Here is an 18,230-nt window from a genome sequence, read left to right as displayed (position 1 = left end):
CACACACACACACACACACACACACACACACACACACACACACACACACACAACACACACACACACACACACACACACACACACACACACACACACACACACACACACACACACACACACACACACACACACACACACAAACACACACACAAATGCCGAAAGAGGAAAATTCAAGTCTGAAGTATTTTAAAATGCATAGAAAGCACAAATAAATTGGTCGAAAAATAAAATGAGAAAAATATAAATAAATATCAAATGATATCAATGAAAATAAAATGTATTTATATACATTTGTTTATATGTTTATCGTGTGTGCTTGGAATACATAAAGCAGGTCGTATACTACTTGCTCTGTGGAGCTGCAACCAATTAAATTTCAGTGACTCTAACAAGGCGCATCTTAAACCACAATCTTTATAGTTGCTCTATCTGTGCAACCTGGTCATCACATATTATTTTCCATAAGTTTGCCCACTAATAACTGTACTAAAAGATAATATATATTTTTTTTACACAGCATCTATTGGTTTGAAAGCCAATGGCTGTTAGTTTTCCTTTGCTGTGAAGCTTTGGACTGAGTTGGGTTGGTGGTGAAAAGATCATGCTCATAGAAGCTTGTAGATATATTTAGATCTGTCATTGCTGAAGGTGGCAAAGAAGAGAGGGCTTCTGGATTTGGCTGTCTGCTGTCTCTCCTCTCTTTTATAGCCCATGTCTCTGTGTTTCTGTCCATGCTATAATACAGCCAAGAGTTTCAATTAAGAAATAAAAGGCACCATAACGTAGGCATCACAAGGGTAATGGACTTTCCCTGTTGCTTTGTAAAAATGAGCCTGTACCCTGTGACTTACGAGATTCCATTATTAGACTGCCACACAATTGCAGAGCCAACTTGTTTTTATTACCTGACTGCTTTGAAATTACCTGGGCCAGAGAAACCCGACTGCAAAAGAAAGAGACACTTGAGTAAATGCCTTTCTCTTAGCTCCTTAATTGCTGTCAGCCATCTCAACATTTTAATGGAAGCTTGTTTAAAAAAGGGCCAAGATAGGCCATAAATGCTGCTTGGATTCACTTGTGTCTGCTCAAGTTAAATGAACATTTCACCCAAAAATAATTATGCCATATTTACTCACCCTCATGTTGTTCCAAACCTATGTGATTTTCTTTTGTCCATTGAACACAAAAAAGTTTTGAAGAATGTCATGGGCACTCTTTTCTATATCATGAAATTGAACGAGGACGTTAAGCTCCAAAAAAAAAAAAAAAAAAGCACCATAAAAGTACTATTTAAGGTGTCAATACAACTTGTGGGCTATATGAGGGCTGGAAATTGTATAGAGCTGGTTATGACATTTGACAAATTCAAACTAGTCTCATAGGATGAACGCTACTATAACACATTTTTTGCAAACTGACTTTACATGCCACATTCTGTTTATCCGCAGTTTCCTGGGGAAAATAACACTCGAGGCGCTATAACAACTGTGCATTTTATTAACTTTCATGCAAATCACGACTGCAATGGCTGATTATGACTTTATAAACACTTATTTTTTGCACTACTGACACACTGCTATGATATGATATTGAAAAAGTTTTACTAAAACATATTGTATAATATTATAACCTCTCATTTGAGTTTACCAAACTATCAGTTAGGTTTAGTTTTTGGTTAAGGGTTAGGATGTCTGTTTACCTGTTCACCTCTTATTTGATTTTAGATCACTATTTTGTAGGTTTTAATTAAAGTTTTATGTTAGGGAGGTAATTTTACTCATTTAAAACCTCCATCTGATATTCAGCTTAAAGGGATAGTTCACACAAAAATGAAAATTCTCTCATAATTTACTCACCCTCATGCCATCCCAGATGTGTATGACTTTCTTTCTTCTGAACACAAATTAAGATTTTAAAAACAATATTTCAGCTCTGTAGGTCCATAAAATGCAAGTGAATGGGTGATACATTTTAAAGCTCCAAAAAGCATATTTAGCCATAATAAAAGTACATTCACGAGGGTGGAATAAACGCTGCCTCTCGTGTGATGTAAGTGCATTAAAAAGTTCACGTGAGAGTGTGAAATATGAAAAAATATATTCATTCAGCTGGTTTGGACACGTCAACTGCAGCGTCATCTTGGAACGGTCAACAAGGAGAGCAGTTTGAACGCAAGTGAATGGAGGAGATGACTCAGACCGAGCTCCTTGCTCAGACCACTGCATAAACTGATTTTGTGTGGAAAAAGTAGCTGCTAATAATATCTATGTATGAAAATCTAAGCAGAGGAGGCTTAGAGGTCACGTGAGAGGCAATTGGAACTTCACCTTTGTCAACGAGATGGCCGGAAGCAAACATTTTTTGTAAAAAAAGGTTTAAATATTGATATATTTCTTACACACACCAAGACATTAATTAATCCACTTGAGTCATATGGATTACTTTTTGATGAATATACAGGGCTGAGATTTTCCTGAGAATCATTCTCAGCTGGGATGGCATGAGGGTGAGTAAATGATGAGAGAGTTTTCACTTTTGGGTGAACTATCCCTTTAAAAACCTTGTCTGATTATGACACCATTTCACTCTCTTTTGGTGCTCCCCACTGGACATTTCACCAGGAAACTGCAGCGAAACATGTAATGAAGAATATAATTTTGATATGCAAAAATGTTGCCAGGGTCATGTAATTTTCACGAGACCAGGCTGCATAAATGTGTAAGTCAAGTCAAGTCGTTTTTATTTGTATGGCGCTTTTCACAACACACATCGTTTCAAAACAGCTTTACAGGAAACCATGCATTAACAAAAACAAACAAAAACAATTAACTAATATTTATAAAGCCTTACAGTGATCATTGTGTAGTTTGACTAAATAGGATTGTAAACTGTGTATAGAAATTAAATAAGTAATTCAATAATAATTGTATTTATCACCCCAGTGAGCAAGCTGAAGGCGAATGTGGCAAGGAACACAAAACTCCATAAGATGTTGATTAATGGAGAAAAATAACCTTGGGAGAAACCAGACTCACTGTGGGGGCCAGTTCCACTCTGTCTAACATCATGAATATAATGTAAATATTACTTATTTGTGTGCACTGCAAGTCGTGGTTTTAAATTGGTAAATTAAGTAAGCGTTAAGGGCCAGTGTTTTAAACATAAAAAGAAAATATTTATTATGAATTTATAGATTAATGACTAATGTCTTTGAAGTCCATCATCGATTAACTGCAGAAGTTCAAATAGATGCAATTGTCCTTTGTTAGCTGGCTGATGAAGGCTTTTGTTGTCAATTAATTGATGGTCTATGTATTCCATTTCAAGAGTGTGGTCCATCAATATACAGAAGGTGATGAAGGCAAAGATTAATGGGCTGCATCACAGTTCAACCTTCAGGTAATTTTGGTGAGGTTCTGTGGGATCCTTCCTAAATCTAAGATTCAGGCAGTGGCATACGTATATCATGTCTTACAGTTGGAGTTGGCATCAGTTCATCCTCTTAAGTCAAAAGACTGAAGTGGTGTCTGGCTGGCACCGGCTGTAGTTTGGCATCATCACCCAACGACACGTAGCAGGTAGGAACAGAGCTGGATCTGGCAGGCTCTGGTAACCTCGGGATATAAATCCCAAAGTTGAGACATGGAAACAAAAAATGTATATTAAATGCCATTCCATTGTATGCAGAGTTATAGATCATCAAAAAATCACTTTATTGTCACACTACCATGTACACAAGTGCAACAGTAGGTGAAAGTCTTGTGTGTAGCAGTCATGACAGTGACGAGACATATACCAATTACAATAAACAACATATTTACACAACATGATTTACATATCAAATATACACATACTTACACAACACAATAATAATATACAATGTACAGTAAACAATACACACAATATAGAATACACATACAATAAAAACAAATATATACAGTATTATGGATCATAATGGATGTTTCTGGTTCTGGCAGACCTAACTAAAGCAGCCTTATTGTGGGTTGGAGGATAAATTAGGTGTATGCCTGGCTAAATAGATGAGTCTTTAGTCTAGACTTAAACTGAGTGAGTTAATCTGCATCCCGAAGAGTGTTAGGAAGACTACTCCATAGTTAGGAGACAAATATGAAAAGGATCTACCTCCTTTTGTGGATTTTGATATTCTTGAAATGATTAGCCAGAAATTTGTGATCGTAATGAACGTGTTGGAATATAGTGTGGTAGAAGATCACTTAAGTACTGCAGAGCTAGACCATTCAAAGCTTTCTATGTAGTTAACAGAATTTTAAAATTAACACAGAATTTAACAGGTAGCCAATGTAACGATGATAAAATTGGGCTAATATGATCATATTTCTTGATTATAGTCAGCACTCCGGCAGCTGCATTTTTAACTAATTTAAGTTATTGAACTTGCTGGACATCCTCCCAGTAATGCATTACAATAATCTAGTCTTGAGGTCATGAAAGCATTAAATACTTTTCGGCATCAGCAACAGCTTTATGTGTCGTAATTTAGCTATATTTCTTAGGTGGAAGAATGCTGTTCTACAAACATTGGAAATTTGATTTTCAAAGGACAGATTGGTATCAAATATATAAACTAAGTTCTTTGCTGAAGAAGACAACATAACAGTACATCCACTGAGAGTCAATTTATATTTTAGCTGCTTATTTTTTGAATTTTTGGTCCAATCATTAGTACCTCTGTTTTGTTGGAACTGAGTAGAAAGAAATTTCTGGCCATCCAATCTTTGATTTCTGTAACGAACTCTGATCCTCAAGTTCACCCCGCCCCCTCTAGCTCTCACGCTCCCTCCCAATCACCAGAATATTAGTTTCACCTGCACGGTTCACTTCCTCTATATATACTCTGCCCTTTCTCCCCACACTTGTTGGTTATTGTTTAGTTTACCCCTTCACTTTGCCAGCTCTAGTGTTTCGCTAGCTTTCCCCTGTCTATTCTACTCGCTTGTTTTGTCTTTGTGTATTCTGATCTCCCGGCTTCGACCTTACGCTCCCCTTACTACTCTTCTCTGGATTTGCCCCTTTGTCTTCAACCTTACGCTCCCCTATAAGACGCTTCTCTGGATTTGCCCTTTTGTACTATTGACTTTCTGCCAATAAAGCAGTTTACCCGACATTGTGACTATCTCTACGTGTGCGCGTTACAATTTCATTGATACACGCTGCTAATTTGGAGAATTGTGAATTTTTGTTGGTTTTAGAAGAAATATAAAGCTGGGTATTTTAACAGTGGAAACTTATTCCATGATTCCTGATGATATCTCCCAGGGGAAGCATATACACTCACCTAAAGGATTATTAGGAACACCATACTAATACTGTGTTTGACACCCTTTCGCCTTCAGAACTGCCTTAATTCTACGTGGCATTGATTCAACAAGGTGCTGAAAGCATTCTTTAGAAATATTGGCCCATATTGATAGGATAGCATCTTGCAGTTGATGGAGATTTGTGGGATGCACATCCAGGGCACGAAGCTCCTGTTCCACCACATCCCAAAGATGCTCTATTGGGTTGAGATCTGGTGACTGTGGGGGCCATTTTAGTACATTGTCATGTTCAAGAAACCAATTTGAAATGATTCGAGCTTTGTGACATGGTGCATTATCCTGCTGGAAGTAGCCATCAGAGGATGGGTACATGGTGGCCATAAAGGGATGGACATGGTCAGAAACAATGCTCAGGTAGGCCGTGGCATTTAAACGATGCCCAATTGGCACTAAGGGGCCTAAAGTGTGCCAAGAAAACATCCCCCACACCATTACACCACCACCACCAGCATGCACAGTGGTAACAAGGCATGATGGATCCATGTTCTCATTCTGTTTACGCCAAATTCTGACTCTACCATCTGAATGTCTCAACAGAAATCGAGACTCATCAGACCAGGCAACATTTTTCCAGTCTTCAACTGTCCAATTTTGGTGAGCTCTTGCAAATTGTGTAATATCTTTGAAGAACATGAGGAGACGTTCGTAACTTTGTAAACCTTTACTGAACTCAGTGTAGCATATAACAGAACAACATCTGGTGTGTTCAACACCAAGTCAAACTCTGAACTCAACACACCAACTTCTTCCCCGAACAGCCCCACCCTCACCAGGCTTTTCGTCTCTTAAAGGAACCTCACTCTTACAATAGTCAGTCAATACATTACACCCCTTTTCCCCAGTCCACAAAGTCTGAAAACCTTCTTGGAGGCCGATGCTCTCTTACAGGCTATCTCCGAGAATGAGGGGACTCAGACATGCCCTCAGCTCCCATAAGGTCAACATCAGGGTTTCCCACATCTAATGCAGGTGGTTGTAACGCAAACATCTCAGCCCCTGGAGACTCAGGCGGATGAACAGAGTAGCCACCTGGTTCAGGCCTTGATTGGTCGGACAAAGGTGCCGTCCTGTCCAGCAACTGGTCAACATGTCGCCTGTGCATTTGCCCATCACTAGTTCTGACCTTGTATGACAGGGCCCTGTGACGTCTACAATGATTCCAGGCACCCACTTAGAATCTCTGGTGTAGCTTCTCATATATACCATGTCCTTAGGTCTAAACTCTCTGACTGTGCCAAGGCAATTTTCAGCATTAAGCTCCTGTCTGCGAAGCATATCACCATCATGATCAGGGTGCAGACGATCCAGGGCAGTGGTGAGTCGCCGATTCATGAGCATCTCAGCAGGAATTTTTCCAGTTGATGAATTGGGTGTGACGTGCTGTGACAACAAGAAACGAGCGAGCCTGGTCTGCCACTCGCCCTTGGTGATGCGAGACAGGGTCTCCTTGGTGGTCTGCACCATGCGTTCAGCTTGACCATTTGAGCTTGGGTGATATGGTGCTGTAGTGACATGTCGAATGCCGTTGCGCTCTGCAAACTCTTGGAATTCCGCAGAAGTGAACGAAGCACCATTGTCTGAGACTATAACGTCAGGCAAACCATGTGTTGCAAAAAGTATTCTCAGTGTGTTGATGACGGCTGACGATGACATGGAACTCATCAAAGACATCTCCAGCCACTTGCTATGTGCATCAACCACTATGAGAAATATTTTGCCCTGAAAAGGGCCTGCAAAGTCAATATGCAGCCGGGACCATCTTTTTGTCGTTCACTCCCAAGGGTACACTCTCGCCTTAGGAGGTGCATGACGTGACATCTGACAGGTTTCACATGCCTTGACAGTCTCCTCAATGTCTCGGTCCATGCCCGGCCACCACACATAACTCCTTGCGAGTCCCTTCATGCGTACCATGCCCGGGTGTGCGTCATGCAACATAGCTAGTACTTCTCTTCTTGCCAAGCAAGGAACAACCACACGGCTTCCCCATAGCAAACAGTTCTTGTGTGCAGAGAGTTCATGGCGGCGCGAAAGGAATGGTTTGAACCGGCTATCCATTACATCAGCCGGCCACCCATGCAGGACCCAGCGCATTACTCGTGCAAGGACAGCATCTTTGCGTGTAAGGTTAGCGATTCGCTCAGCATGCATAGGTGCATCTGGCACCATTTCAAGCAGTAACACTTCCAATGGTGGTGGTGTAACAGTATCAGATGCCGGCAAGGGTAAGCGACTCAGGGCGTCAGCATTGCCCATTTGTTTGCCCGGTCTGTAGCACAGCTCATAGTCGTAAGCCCCCATGATCAAACTCCAACGCAGCATACGTGGTGAAAGGATGGCAGGCATAGGCTTGGAATGGTGCAGGAGTCCCAGCAGGGGTTTGTGATCTGTAAAGATCGTGAAATGGTGGCCTGCGAGATACTGGTGAAACTTTCTGACCGCAAAAACAACAGCCAATGCTTCCTTATCAATTTGGGCATAATTCCGCTCAGTGATGGACATTGTTCTGGAAGCAAAGCAGATGGGCCTCTCCTGGCCATCACATTCCATGTGGAACAATAAAACCCCAAGCCCATAGGGTGAGGCGTCGCAAACCACTGCCAGGGGTTTCTTTTCATTATAGTGGACCAGCACTTTATCCGTTTGCAGCAACTCTTTCACCTGAGCATATGCCATCTTGTGCTTCGCTCCCCACTGCCAAGTAGCAGACTGGTCTAGAAGGCGATGCAGGGGTTCCAGGACGGTGGCCTTATTGGGAAGAAAGCAGCTGTAAAAGTTAAGCAGCCCCAAGAATGCCTGAAGTTCTGTTTTGTTCTGTGGGGGCGGAGCTTTTCGGATCGCATCCACTTTTTCACGGGTTGGTTTGATGCCATCTTTATCCACTCTAAACCCCAAAAACTCCACTTGAGTGGCAGCAAAAATGCTTTTCTCTTTTTTTAGTCACAACCCAGCTTCTGCGAAGCACTTCAGTACGGCCCGTAGCCGTTCATTGTGTTCTTCCATGGTTTTGCCCGAAATCAGGATGTCATCCAGGTATGGTTGGACTCCTGGAATTCCTGCGAGCAAAGTGTCCATAAATCTTTGAAATATTGAAACGGCCGTTGACACCCCAAATTGCAACTGTCAAGCCCAGAAAAGCCCACGGTGAGTGTTAATAGTCAGTAAGTCGGCTGCGTCATTATCCACTGGAAGCTGCTGATAAGCCTGTTTCAGGTCAAGTTTAGTGAAAACTACTCCTCCAGCTAGCTTCGAGAACAGTTCAGATACTGTGGGTATAGGGTACACATCGGGTTTAACAGCTGTGTTCACAGTACAGCGGTAATCACCGCAAATCCTCAGGCCCCCATCTTTTTTTGCTACAGCCACTATAGGTGTGGCCCACTTTGCATGGCGAACAGGTTCAAAAATTCCTTGAGCCACCAATTTGTCCAACTCCTCATCAAGCTGGGGCCGTAAAGCAAAAGGAACTGGGCGGGCTTTGAAGAAACGTGGAGTTACTGTGGAATCAATGTCAATAGAGATCGGGGGGGGGGGTCCAGCAAACCCCAATGTCCTGAAAAACCTCTGAGTATTCAGGCAGTATTCTCTCCATAGACTGCAGCTGTACCCTGTGTACACCTTCCACTGATATTCCCAGGGCATCAAACCAGTCCCGTCCCAACAGACTAGTTCCCTGGCCCTGGATGACAAACAAAGGCAGTGTGTTTCGTGTTCCTTTGTATATTACTTCCACAAATATTTTTCCTTTCACTTCCAAGGTTGCCTGTGACCATTGCTTAAGTATTCCATTGTTGGCATGTATTTCAGGGGGTTTAGAGGGCCACAATGAGTGATAGGTGTGCTCACTAATCAAAGAACAGGCCGCTCCTGAATCCTCTTCCATTGTGTGTGTTTGTTTGTTAAGTATAACAGTGGCCAGATATGGCCTCTGCCCCCCTCTTCCTGATTTATTAGTGGTGCTGTAAATGGAATAATCATTTTGCTTTTTGTGAGTATAATGTTTGTGTACCGTTCTGCTGTGGTGCTGGCTGCATCCTTGTCAGTACCATGTTTAGTCTTTGTTAAACACACGAGCAATGTGTCCTCTTTTTTTACAGTAATGGCATACAGCCGTGGAAAATCTACAGGCTTGTGGGGTGTGCTGACCACCACATCTGAAGCATGGCTTGTCACGATTAGGATTTTCATTTGAAGTTGCTGTCTTATGATCTGATGCCTGCGCATGGGTTGCATAATGAATGTCGTCCTCCAGCCGTGATTCGTTTTGATGCTGACGAAATAGGCGAGCATTTAACAATGCTGTTTCAGCATCTAGTGCCTTTTCTTCTGCCTCTTTAAATGTTAGTGTAGGTTCAGCCAGCAGGCGTTGCTGTAACGCCTCATCCATAACCCCGCACACAATTCTATCACGCAGCATTGTCTCTAATTGATCCCCGAAGGCACAGTGCGCAGACAAACGTCGAAGCTCAGCAATATAGTTTGAAATACTTTGATTAGATTTCTGCTTACAACTGTGAAAATGAAAACGTTGAACAATTTCTGATGGTGCTGGGCTGTAATGGCGTTTTAAGACAGCGACAATGTTTGCATAAGACACAGCAGAGGGCGGCGTTGGGGCAAGCACTGAACGCAACGTGGAATACGTTTTTGCACCACACACACTGAGCAGAACGGAACGTTTTTTTGCATCATCCTCAATATCATTCGCATGAAAAAAACATTCCAGTCTTTCTGTGTATTCCTCAAAAGAGTTCGTAACTTTGTAAACCTTTACTGAACTCAGTGTAGCATATAACAGAACAACATCTGGTGTGTTCAACACCAAGTCAAACTCTGAACTCAACACACCAACTTCTTCCCCGAACAGCCCCACCCTCACCAGGCTTTTTGTCTCTTAAAGGAACCTCACTCTTACAATAGTCAGTCAATACATTACAAATTGTAGCCTCTTTTTCCTATTTGTAGTGGAGATGAGTGGTACCCGGTGGGGTCTTCTGCTGTTGTAGCCCATCCGCCTCAAGGTTGTGCGTGTTGTGGCTTCACAAATGCTTTGCTGCATACCTTAGTTGTAACGAGTGGTTATTTCAGGCAAAGTTGCTCTTCTATCAGCTTGAATCAGTCGGCCCATTCTCCTCTGACCTCTAGCATCAACAAGGCATTTTCGCCCACAGGACTGCCGCATACTGGATGTTTTTCCCTTTTCACACCATTCTTTGTAAACCCTAGAAATGGTTGTGCGTGAAAATCCCAGTAACTGAGCAGATTGTGAAATACTCAGACCGGCCCGTCTGGCACCAACAACCATGCCACGCTCAAAATTGCTTAAATCACCTAAACTTTCCCATTCTGACATTTAGTTTGGAGTTCAGGAGATTGTCTTGACCAGGACCACACCCCTAAATGCATTGAAGCAACTGCCATGTGATTGGTTGATTAGATAATTGCATTAATGAGAAATTGAACAGGTGTTCCTAATAATCCTTTAGGTGAGTGTATAAGGAGAAAAGCAGAGGCCCTAAAACTGATCCCTGTGGCATTACATACATAAGTTTTGTTTGATTTGACAATTACTCATTTACACATACAATGTGTAGCAGTCTGTTAAATAGGATCTAAACCATGCTAATGCAAGTCCACTAATGCCAAAATAATTCTCCAGCCTATTCAAGAGAATGTCGTGATCTATTGTGTCGAAGGCAGAACTAATATCTAAAAGCACTAGAAGAGATCAGACGATAAGAGCAAGTCATTTGTGACTCTGAGAAGTGCAGCCTCTGAGCTGTGATGGTCCTAAGTCCTGACTGAATTTCTTCATATATTCCATTTCTCTGTAGAAATGACTTTTGGCACAGATGGTAGATTTTAAATCAGTCTGTAATTAGCCAATTCTCCAGGATCAAACTGTGGCTTCTTAATAAGCGGTTTGATAACAGCCATTTTAAAGTTTCTTGGGACATGTCCTAAGGATAGCAAGGAGTTAATAATATTAAGAAGAGGTCCTGAGATTACTGGGAATACCTCTTTTAAGAGCTTAGTTAGTATTGAGTATTGAGTCTAACATATATTGTGGCTTTTAATTTTTTTATAAGTTTTGTTAGCTCTTCATGACCTATGACACCAAAGGATTGAAGTTGCATGTGAGGAAAATTATTAGACACTCTTTTCTGAGGTGCTGTGTCAGTTGATTGCATAGTTAAAATTGTATTTCTGATTATTACTATTTTATCAGTAAAGAAATTTATGAAGTCATTACTATTGTACTGCGACGGAATATCTGGTTCAGTCGATGCTTTATTCCTTACCAATTTAGCCACTGTACCGAATAAACACCTAGGATTGCTGTGGTGATTTTCTATGGGTTTGCTAAAATCTGTTTCTTTTTTTTGCCATTTTTGAATTTATATTGACCGTAAAACATTTATATTGATTTATTGCATGCTGTGGCAACTCAATAACAATCAAAAAGAAAATGTTAAAAGGAGTTATAAACAAGGTTGGGGTGGAGCCTACTAATCTGATCCTATTAATAAATTCCGCAAAAACATATATAAGCAGAGTTCACCTCTCTCCCAGCGCTCATCGCTTCTGGCAACCCTCCACCTCCTCAACTCCACATATTCTCATCATCCATTAGTTACTAAACAGGTTCGAGCCCTCCCTCTCCTTGGACAGCATGACAAACACATTTACCATTATCATAATATTTACCTCTTCCTAGAATCAGGCAAGGAGGTGAACTCGGGAAGCTTCATTTAACAAACCAAACAGCTTTCAACTGTGTTTGATATAATGGTAAGAGATGTTCTCGTATCAAATTAACAATTTAGCATGATTACTCAAGGATAAGCTGTTGGAGCGATGGCTGCTGGAAATAGGGCCTGTCTAGATTTGATATAAAATGACTTTTTTCAAATAGTGATGGTGCTGTTTTTTTACATCAGTAATGTCCTGAATGCCACTTTGGTGAATTAAAGTACCAATTTCCTTCCGAAACAGCAAAATCTGTACATTATTCCAAACTTCTGGCTGCCAGTGTGTGTGTGTGTGTGTGTGTGTGTATACATATTTCACCTTGAAAATATAATGTATTCATGTATTGAAGGTGCTAGTAAAGTATTTAAATACATTTAACTTGATTACATTGCAAGACATTAAAACATTTTTTATTTTATTTTTGTAGAAAATGCTCTAAATGTACAAAATTTAAATATACAAAATTGGAAAACCAACATGGACAAAAGTTTTCTGAACTAGATAAACTAATTCAATCTGAAAAAAAAAAAAAAAAAAATCAGAATCAGAAAAATCTGATTCAAAAGAACAATTTGTTTATGAGTTGGACATTGCTTAATTTCTCATCAACTACTGAACATGCCACAGAGAGCTAGGGTGGATTTCAAGATTTTAATTGAATTGTACATTTCCGTCTGTTCTTCACACAAAGATATTCAGATTTTCAGAAAACATGGAATTTAATGCACAAGTCATCTGTACAATTTCTTAATAATACTTTGATGGTGTTTTTTTTGTTGTTGTTTTGGAGTTTGACAGCCCCATTACTCATTAAATTTCATTATATGAAAAAGTGTGGCCAGGGTTGTCTTAAAAAACTCACCTTTTGTGTTCCATGAAAATTAGTAAATAATAACAGGATTAAAATTTTTGTGTGAACCATCACTTTAACCCAGATGTAATTTGTTCTCATCTTAAAAGAATAAAGTTTCACAATGAGAACAGAACGTCTTAATTTTCAGTAGGTTGCGTCAGATATGATACATTCCGATCTCCCTGTTAGCAAGAAAATTCCTCAAATGAAGAGGAATCCTCAAATACCTGTAATTTAACATTCCTTGAAGCAAAGAGAACAGAGAGGTTTCTGTATGTTGACATGACCTCACGTTTAGACAGCTTGACATCTAGTTATGCAGACATCCAAATCAAAACAAAGCTCTTCCAGCCTGAACCAAGACACACTCTGTATTCAGGTCACAGCGGCGAGGAGAGGAGACGAGGCATCTCCCCGAGCACACTAACTCCAGCGAAAACGAGGATGAACAGGATTAGACTTCCCCCCTAATCACCCCCATCCCATCCCCTCCACACACACACACACACACACACACACACACACACGCACACACAAACACACATGCACATATACACATTCAAACCAATCAATAACACACTCACAGCGGGACGCAACAGGTGGTTGGCACAACTTATAAAAAAAGATTCATCTGTTTCCTGGCTCGTCTTTTAATCAACAGAGAGACATGTTTTCTCTTGTCATATCTCTTCAGACATGAGCTGTGAGGTAGAGGATGATGAGGGAGGTGTGGAGGTAGAGGTGTTTTTTGTGGGGGGTTGGGGGTGTTAGGCATCATTTCAGACCATCTCACACCATCTTAATGTAGCTTCCATCTGGCACGTATTTGCTGCAGGCTGGTAACAGCAGCCTGATGACAAGCAGAGACGCACAGCTGCTGCTACTGGACCACAGAAAATCTGATAGTGTGTTAAAATCAGGACTATCGATTGTAGTCGAGGATTTCCAGTACTGTCGTTGCAGTATAATAACCTGAATAACTGTAACAAACCCTATAGGAATTCAAAACATATTATAGCTGGTCTGAAATCAGTTTACTTAGGATGTACCTTTCTCTAAAAATGCTTAATCTAAAAATGCTGTCTGTTGGGCAATGAGGCAGCAAGGCAGCTGTACACATATCACTGCATAATGAAGCACCGATATGGAGGCCAGCTATTAATGTCGGGGACTACATATGTTCTAGTGCAAGGATGCAACAATGATCTTGCTTAATAAAAAATAGTTTAATGATATTTTGTGATAATCATGCACTCCTCTGCATGTTGAACCTTTATGCATTTAGTTGTAATGATATTCACAATATATCTCAGCCTCTTGTACTTTTGGCTTTTGCAGTGCTATGATGCCAATTAGTTTTTACATACTGTATAGTTGGCTTCACCATACATGTACAGTATATACAGTTTAGTATATCCAATTATTTCACTCACCCCTGAAGCGCATTATTTCTTGGGTTGAAATTATTCTACCAGGGTGTATTTCAAATAACTGAACTTACTGGATGTTTATAATAACGAGCAAGTACCTTGCTAAATAAATTACGTGCTATGTTTAATTTTGAGACTCTGCTATCATTTAATTGTGCCAGCTGAAGTGGTGTACGTAGAGGTCCAAAATCCCAGAGTGTGAAATTTCCTCTTTATCAGGTCACAAGCAACGCAGACATGCTGTTTCTGGAACCCAGCCAGCCGCTTGTTATTCATTTTATATCTTTCACAAACACAATTAATGATGAAATAACTTAATTAATCATTTGAGAGGCTTGTGTTTTCTGTGTCAAAATCAAGAAGAATTTTCTTTAGATTATTACAGCCATTGGGAATGCAGCCTGGTCCAAAGGGAACGATCACTGGAGAATTACAGGCAGGTTTAATGGTATTAACTGTGTATAAAGTAATCTGGCTAAAAGCCAGAAATTAATGTCATTGCTTGTTAAGGGCAAAGCATTCCGTTTCAGTTGAATGACAGGGGGGCGATCATATATTAGGGGAACTTTTAGATGCAGCTCGGGATAATCGGTTGGAGGTTTGTGTAACAGATTCCCTCATTAAAAGTTCCCTTTGAAGACAGACGGTGCTCGCTGGTATTAAGACACGTTGGGAATTCCATTTCAAAGGGGTAAACTAATTTGAGCTACCCTTGACTGTGTAGTCATTAGAGTTAGTTTTAATAATGTAGCTCTATACAGAAGACCAAACAGAGTCAAAACTATCAAATTAAAGCAAAAAAAATCCTTTGTTTAAAAAATGATAATGAGAAAACATAAAACAGCTGAAAATATAGAGGTTTGAGCATGTTTAAAGAGACATTTCACCCTCTTTAATATCTTTCCTTTATCAAAACCTGTATTACTTTTTCTATTTCTGTGAAACACAAGAGGTGATGTTAGGCAGAATGCTCACCTCAGTGACCATTAGTGAGTGAGGCTAACTTCATCTTAAAGGAATGTTGTGTGTTCGATACAAATGAAGCTCAATCAACAGCATTGTGTATTGATTACCAGTACAAACATTTATTTGAACTCGCCTTCTTTTATAAAGCACTTACAATGTAAGTGAATGGGGCCAGTACATAAACATTAAAATAAAATACACACTGTTTTTAGACTATATAGTCACAAACGTAACATTATACAGTGTGACAGGGTGGAGGGCGGGGCCGGGTTGTTATTTTACACACCCGGCCCCTTATCAGGCTAATCAAGCCTCCGAGAGGGATAAAGCCTGCGGACGGTGGTGCGCGAGAGAGAGAGAAAGAGAGAGAGAGAGAAAAAGTTTATGGGCAGCTGTCCGTCCTATGTGTGTGCTTGTGTCTTTTGGTTTATTTGTACATTAAACTATTATTTATATTGTCAAGCCAGTTCTCGCCACCTCCTTTTCCTTGCTTTACAGACAGGTAAACGTCAGCATCAGGGGTGTAGATTCCAGGGGGATAGGGGGGAGGTAACCCAACCCCCAATAATCAAAACATTTATTCCATGATCAATGGAAATGTGTTAATGCTTCACAACCCCCCATCTGTGTAAACTTATATTCATTATTACAAGTTATTACATGGTGACATAACACAGGTAACTTCTGCAATCAAGTAAACGCTGTGACACTGGTAAATCCCTGTTTTTATCAAAGTAAAATCATGTTAACACGTTTAATGTTTTCGTGTATTTTAACAATAATGGTCTAGCCCCATTCACTTCCATTGTGAATGCCTTACTGTAATTTTTGTCTTTTAATTCAACCAGGAACATGTCGAAATTATTTTTATGGTAATCAACATTGTCATAAATGCTGTCGATACAGCTCAACTTGACAGAAGAAAGAAAAACAAGTTTGGGACAATGTGAGGGTGACAGAATTGTCAGTTTTGATTGAAAGATCCGTTTATAGTCATAGCTAAAGACACAGGACTGAGTTATATAAAAAGAGACAGTTACTCTCATCTGAAGGATGTGTAGACTGTTGAAAGAAGGGGTGGGGTGGGGTAAGTGATAGGAAGAGGCACTTTAATGGCAATTGTGTACACCCAGTAGGGTGGCAAACCTTACAAAAGGATACATGAAGAAATCCATGATTCCAAATCCATTGAGCCCCGCAGCTGAGAGGGACAGATCTCGGAGGTGATCAGAGATACAGAAAGAGATAGATTGAAGCAGAGAGACAGATGCCGGGGGGTGATCAAATCTCTCAGCCATGTATGTGCATGCATTCGGCTTCATTTTTCCACAATCTCTCAGTCTTGCCTCAGGGCACGGTTTGCTGCAGGAGAGATGCATGATAGAGACCGTGTAGGGGTCCAGTTCCCTAATAAACAATGGTATGAAAGACATCTTGAATGAACATGAGATTTGTTTTTTTAAATAATCCAGTAACATTTCTTTTTGAGACTGATAATTCCATTTCATAAACACATGCTTGTATAATTTTATGCTCTTTTAATGAATTCGACACATTATTAACTGCTGATGAAATATGAGGGAAATATAAACCTCTCAGCGTAAACCCACATCTTTAAACCCAAACAGTAATTGCTGTTTCCATGCCCAAATGAGCCTATTAAAGGAAAACCTGAACATAGACTGGCTGTTTGTTGAGAGCTTCAACACACTGAAGTGGCAACAGAATGCAATCTAGGACTGTTTAATCTAATCAACCCATGTTATGCACTTTGTACCTTTCATTTACCAGAAGATCTCTTGACATCAACCAAACAGTATTTAAGAGCGTGACATAAGTGACATATGGCAAGAAGGATCTAATTATTTTTATGAAAAATTCAGCTCTTGATTCTTTGATGTCGCACTTGGTGTTAGGCCATATTATCCTGTCATGTGAAATTGTAAACTTACTGAGCTTGACATTACTTTACTTTTGCACCTCACATGTCAAATGAATATGTTCAATTTGAATAAAAACAATCACAGCAGTCATGTTAATCGTTGGGTATTATTGGACTATATAAATTAGAATGAGATTTTCATCAAAACATGCAAATAGTTAGCCAAAAGTAATCAAAAAGTAATACAATTAGATTAACTAAAAACAGTCATCTATAAGATTAAGTTACTGATTACAATTTTGGTTGTGTAATTTGTAATCAGTATCAATTTATATACATGAGTAATCCCCACGGCTTGTGTTTCTACAATGGTAGGGTTGTTGTTGTATATACTGCAGTACATATTTGGACACTTAAGACACACTTAAGTTTTTTATGTTGAATTTCCTGGCATTAGAGAGCAAAAATTCTAACCAAGTAGCACCTTTTAACAAACTGGTGACAAGGTGATTGTCAAGGTGATTTATAGTGGATGGATGAAGTAAGTTGCCCTCAAGTTCACACGGTGTCCTAGTGGAGTAACCACAGGTGAACTTCAGCACAACCAAAAAGTGTCCAAATATGATTTGTCTTCATTTTGGATACTGCATATCCCAGTTGCCTCCGCATCTGAAACGTCAATCCATGCATCTTATCACTTGGCTTGTTGAGCACGTTACCAATGAGAACTAGCACATGTGGAGGCTCATGCTATTCTCCTCGGCATCCACGCACAACTCACCACGCGCCCCACTGAGAGCGAGAACCACATTATGGTGACCACGAGGAGGTTAACCCAATGTGACTCTACCCACCCAAGCATCCGGGCCAATTGGTAGCTTAGAAAGCCTGACTGGAGTCACTCAGCACGCCCTGGATTTGAGCTTCTCCAGGTGTAGTAGTCAGTGTCTTTACTTGCTGAGCTACCCAGCCCCCCCTTCACTTGA

At 40.3% G+C, this 18,230-nt stretch overlaps 1 protein-coding gene and 1 pseudogene across 1 annotated transcript in view; both read right to left on the bottom strand.

Moving 5' to 3' along the window:
• Positions 1 to 5,147, bottom strand: part of LOC127617751 (spermatogenesis-associated protein 48) — a 27,714-nt gene extending 22,567 nt beyond the window's left edge. The window contains 1 exon segment of the mRNA XM_052089832.1: positions 5,141 to 5,147. Within this exon segment, the coding sequence (XP_051945792.1) occupies positions 5,141 to 5,147 (7 nt within the window).
• Positions 5,148 to 6,320: 1,173 nt separating this feature from the next.
• Positions 6,321 to 9,243, bottom strand: LOC127617749 (uncharacterized protein K02A2.6-like; annotated as a pseudogene).
• Positions 9,244 to 18,230: the final 8,987 nt, after the last annotated feature.

Source organism: Xyrauchen texanus, chromosome 24 (genome assembly GCF_025860055.1).
Source record: "Xyrauchen texanus isolate HMW12.3.18 chromosome 24, RBS_HiC_50CHRs, whole genome shotgun sequence".
NCBI classification, from domain to species: Eukaryota; Metazoa; Chordata; class Actinopteri; order Cypriniformes; family Catostomidae; genus Xyrauchen; species Xyrauchen texanus.
The sequence above is the reverse complement of the archived record's forward strand: the minus strand, read 5'-3'. Positions and strand labels throughout refer to the sequence as shown.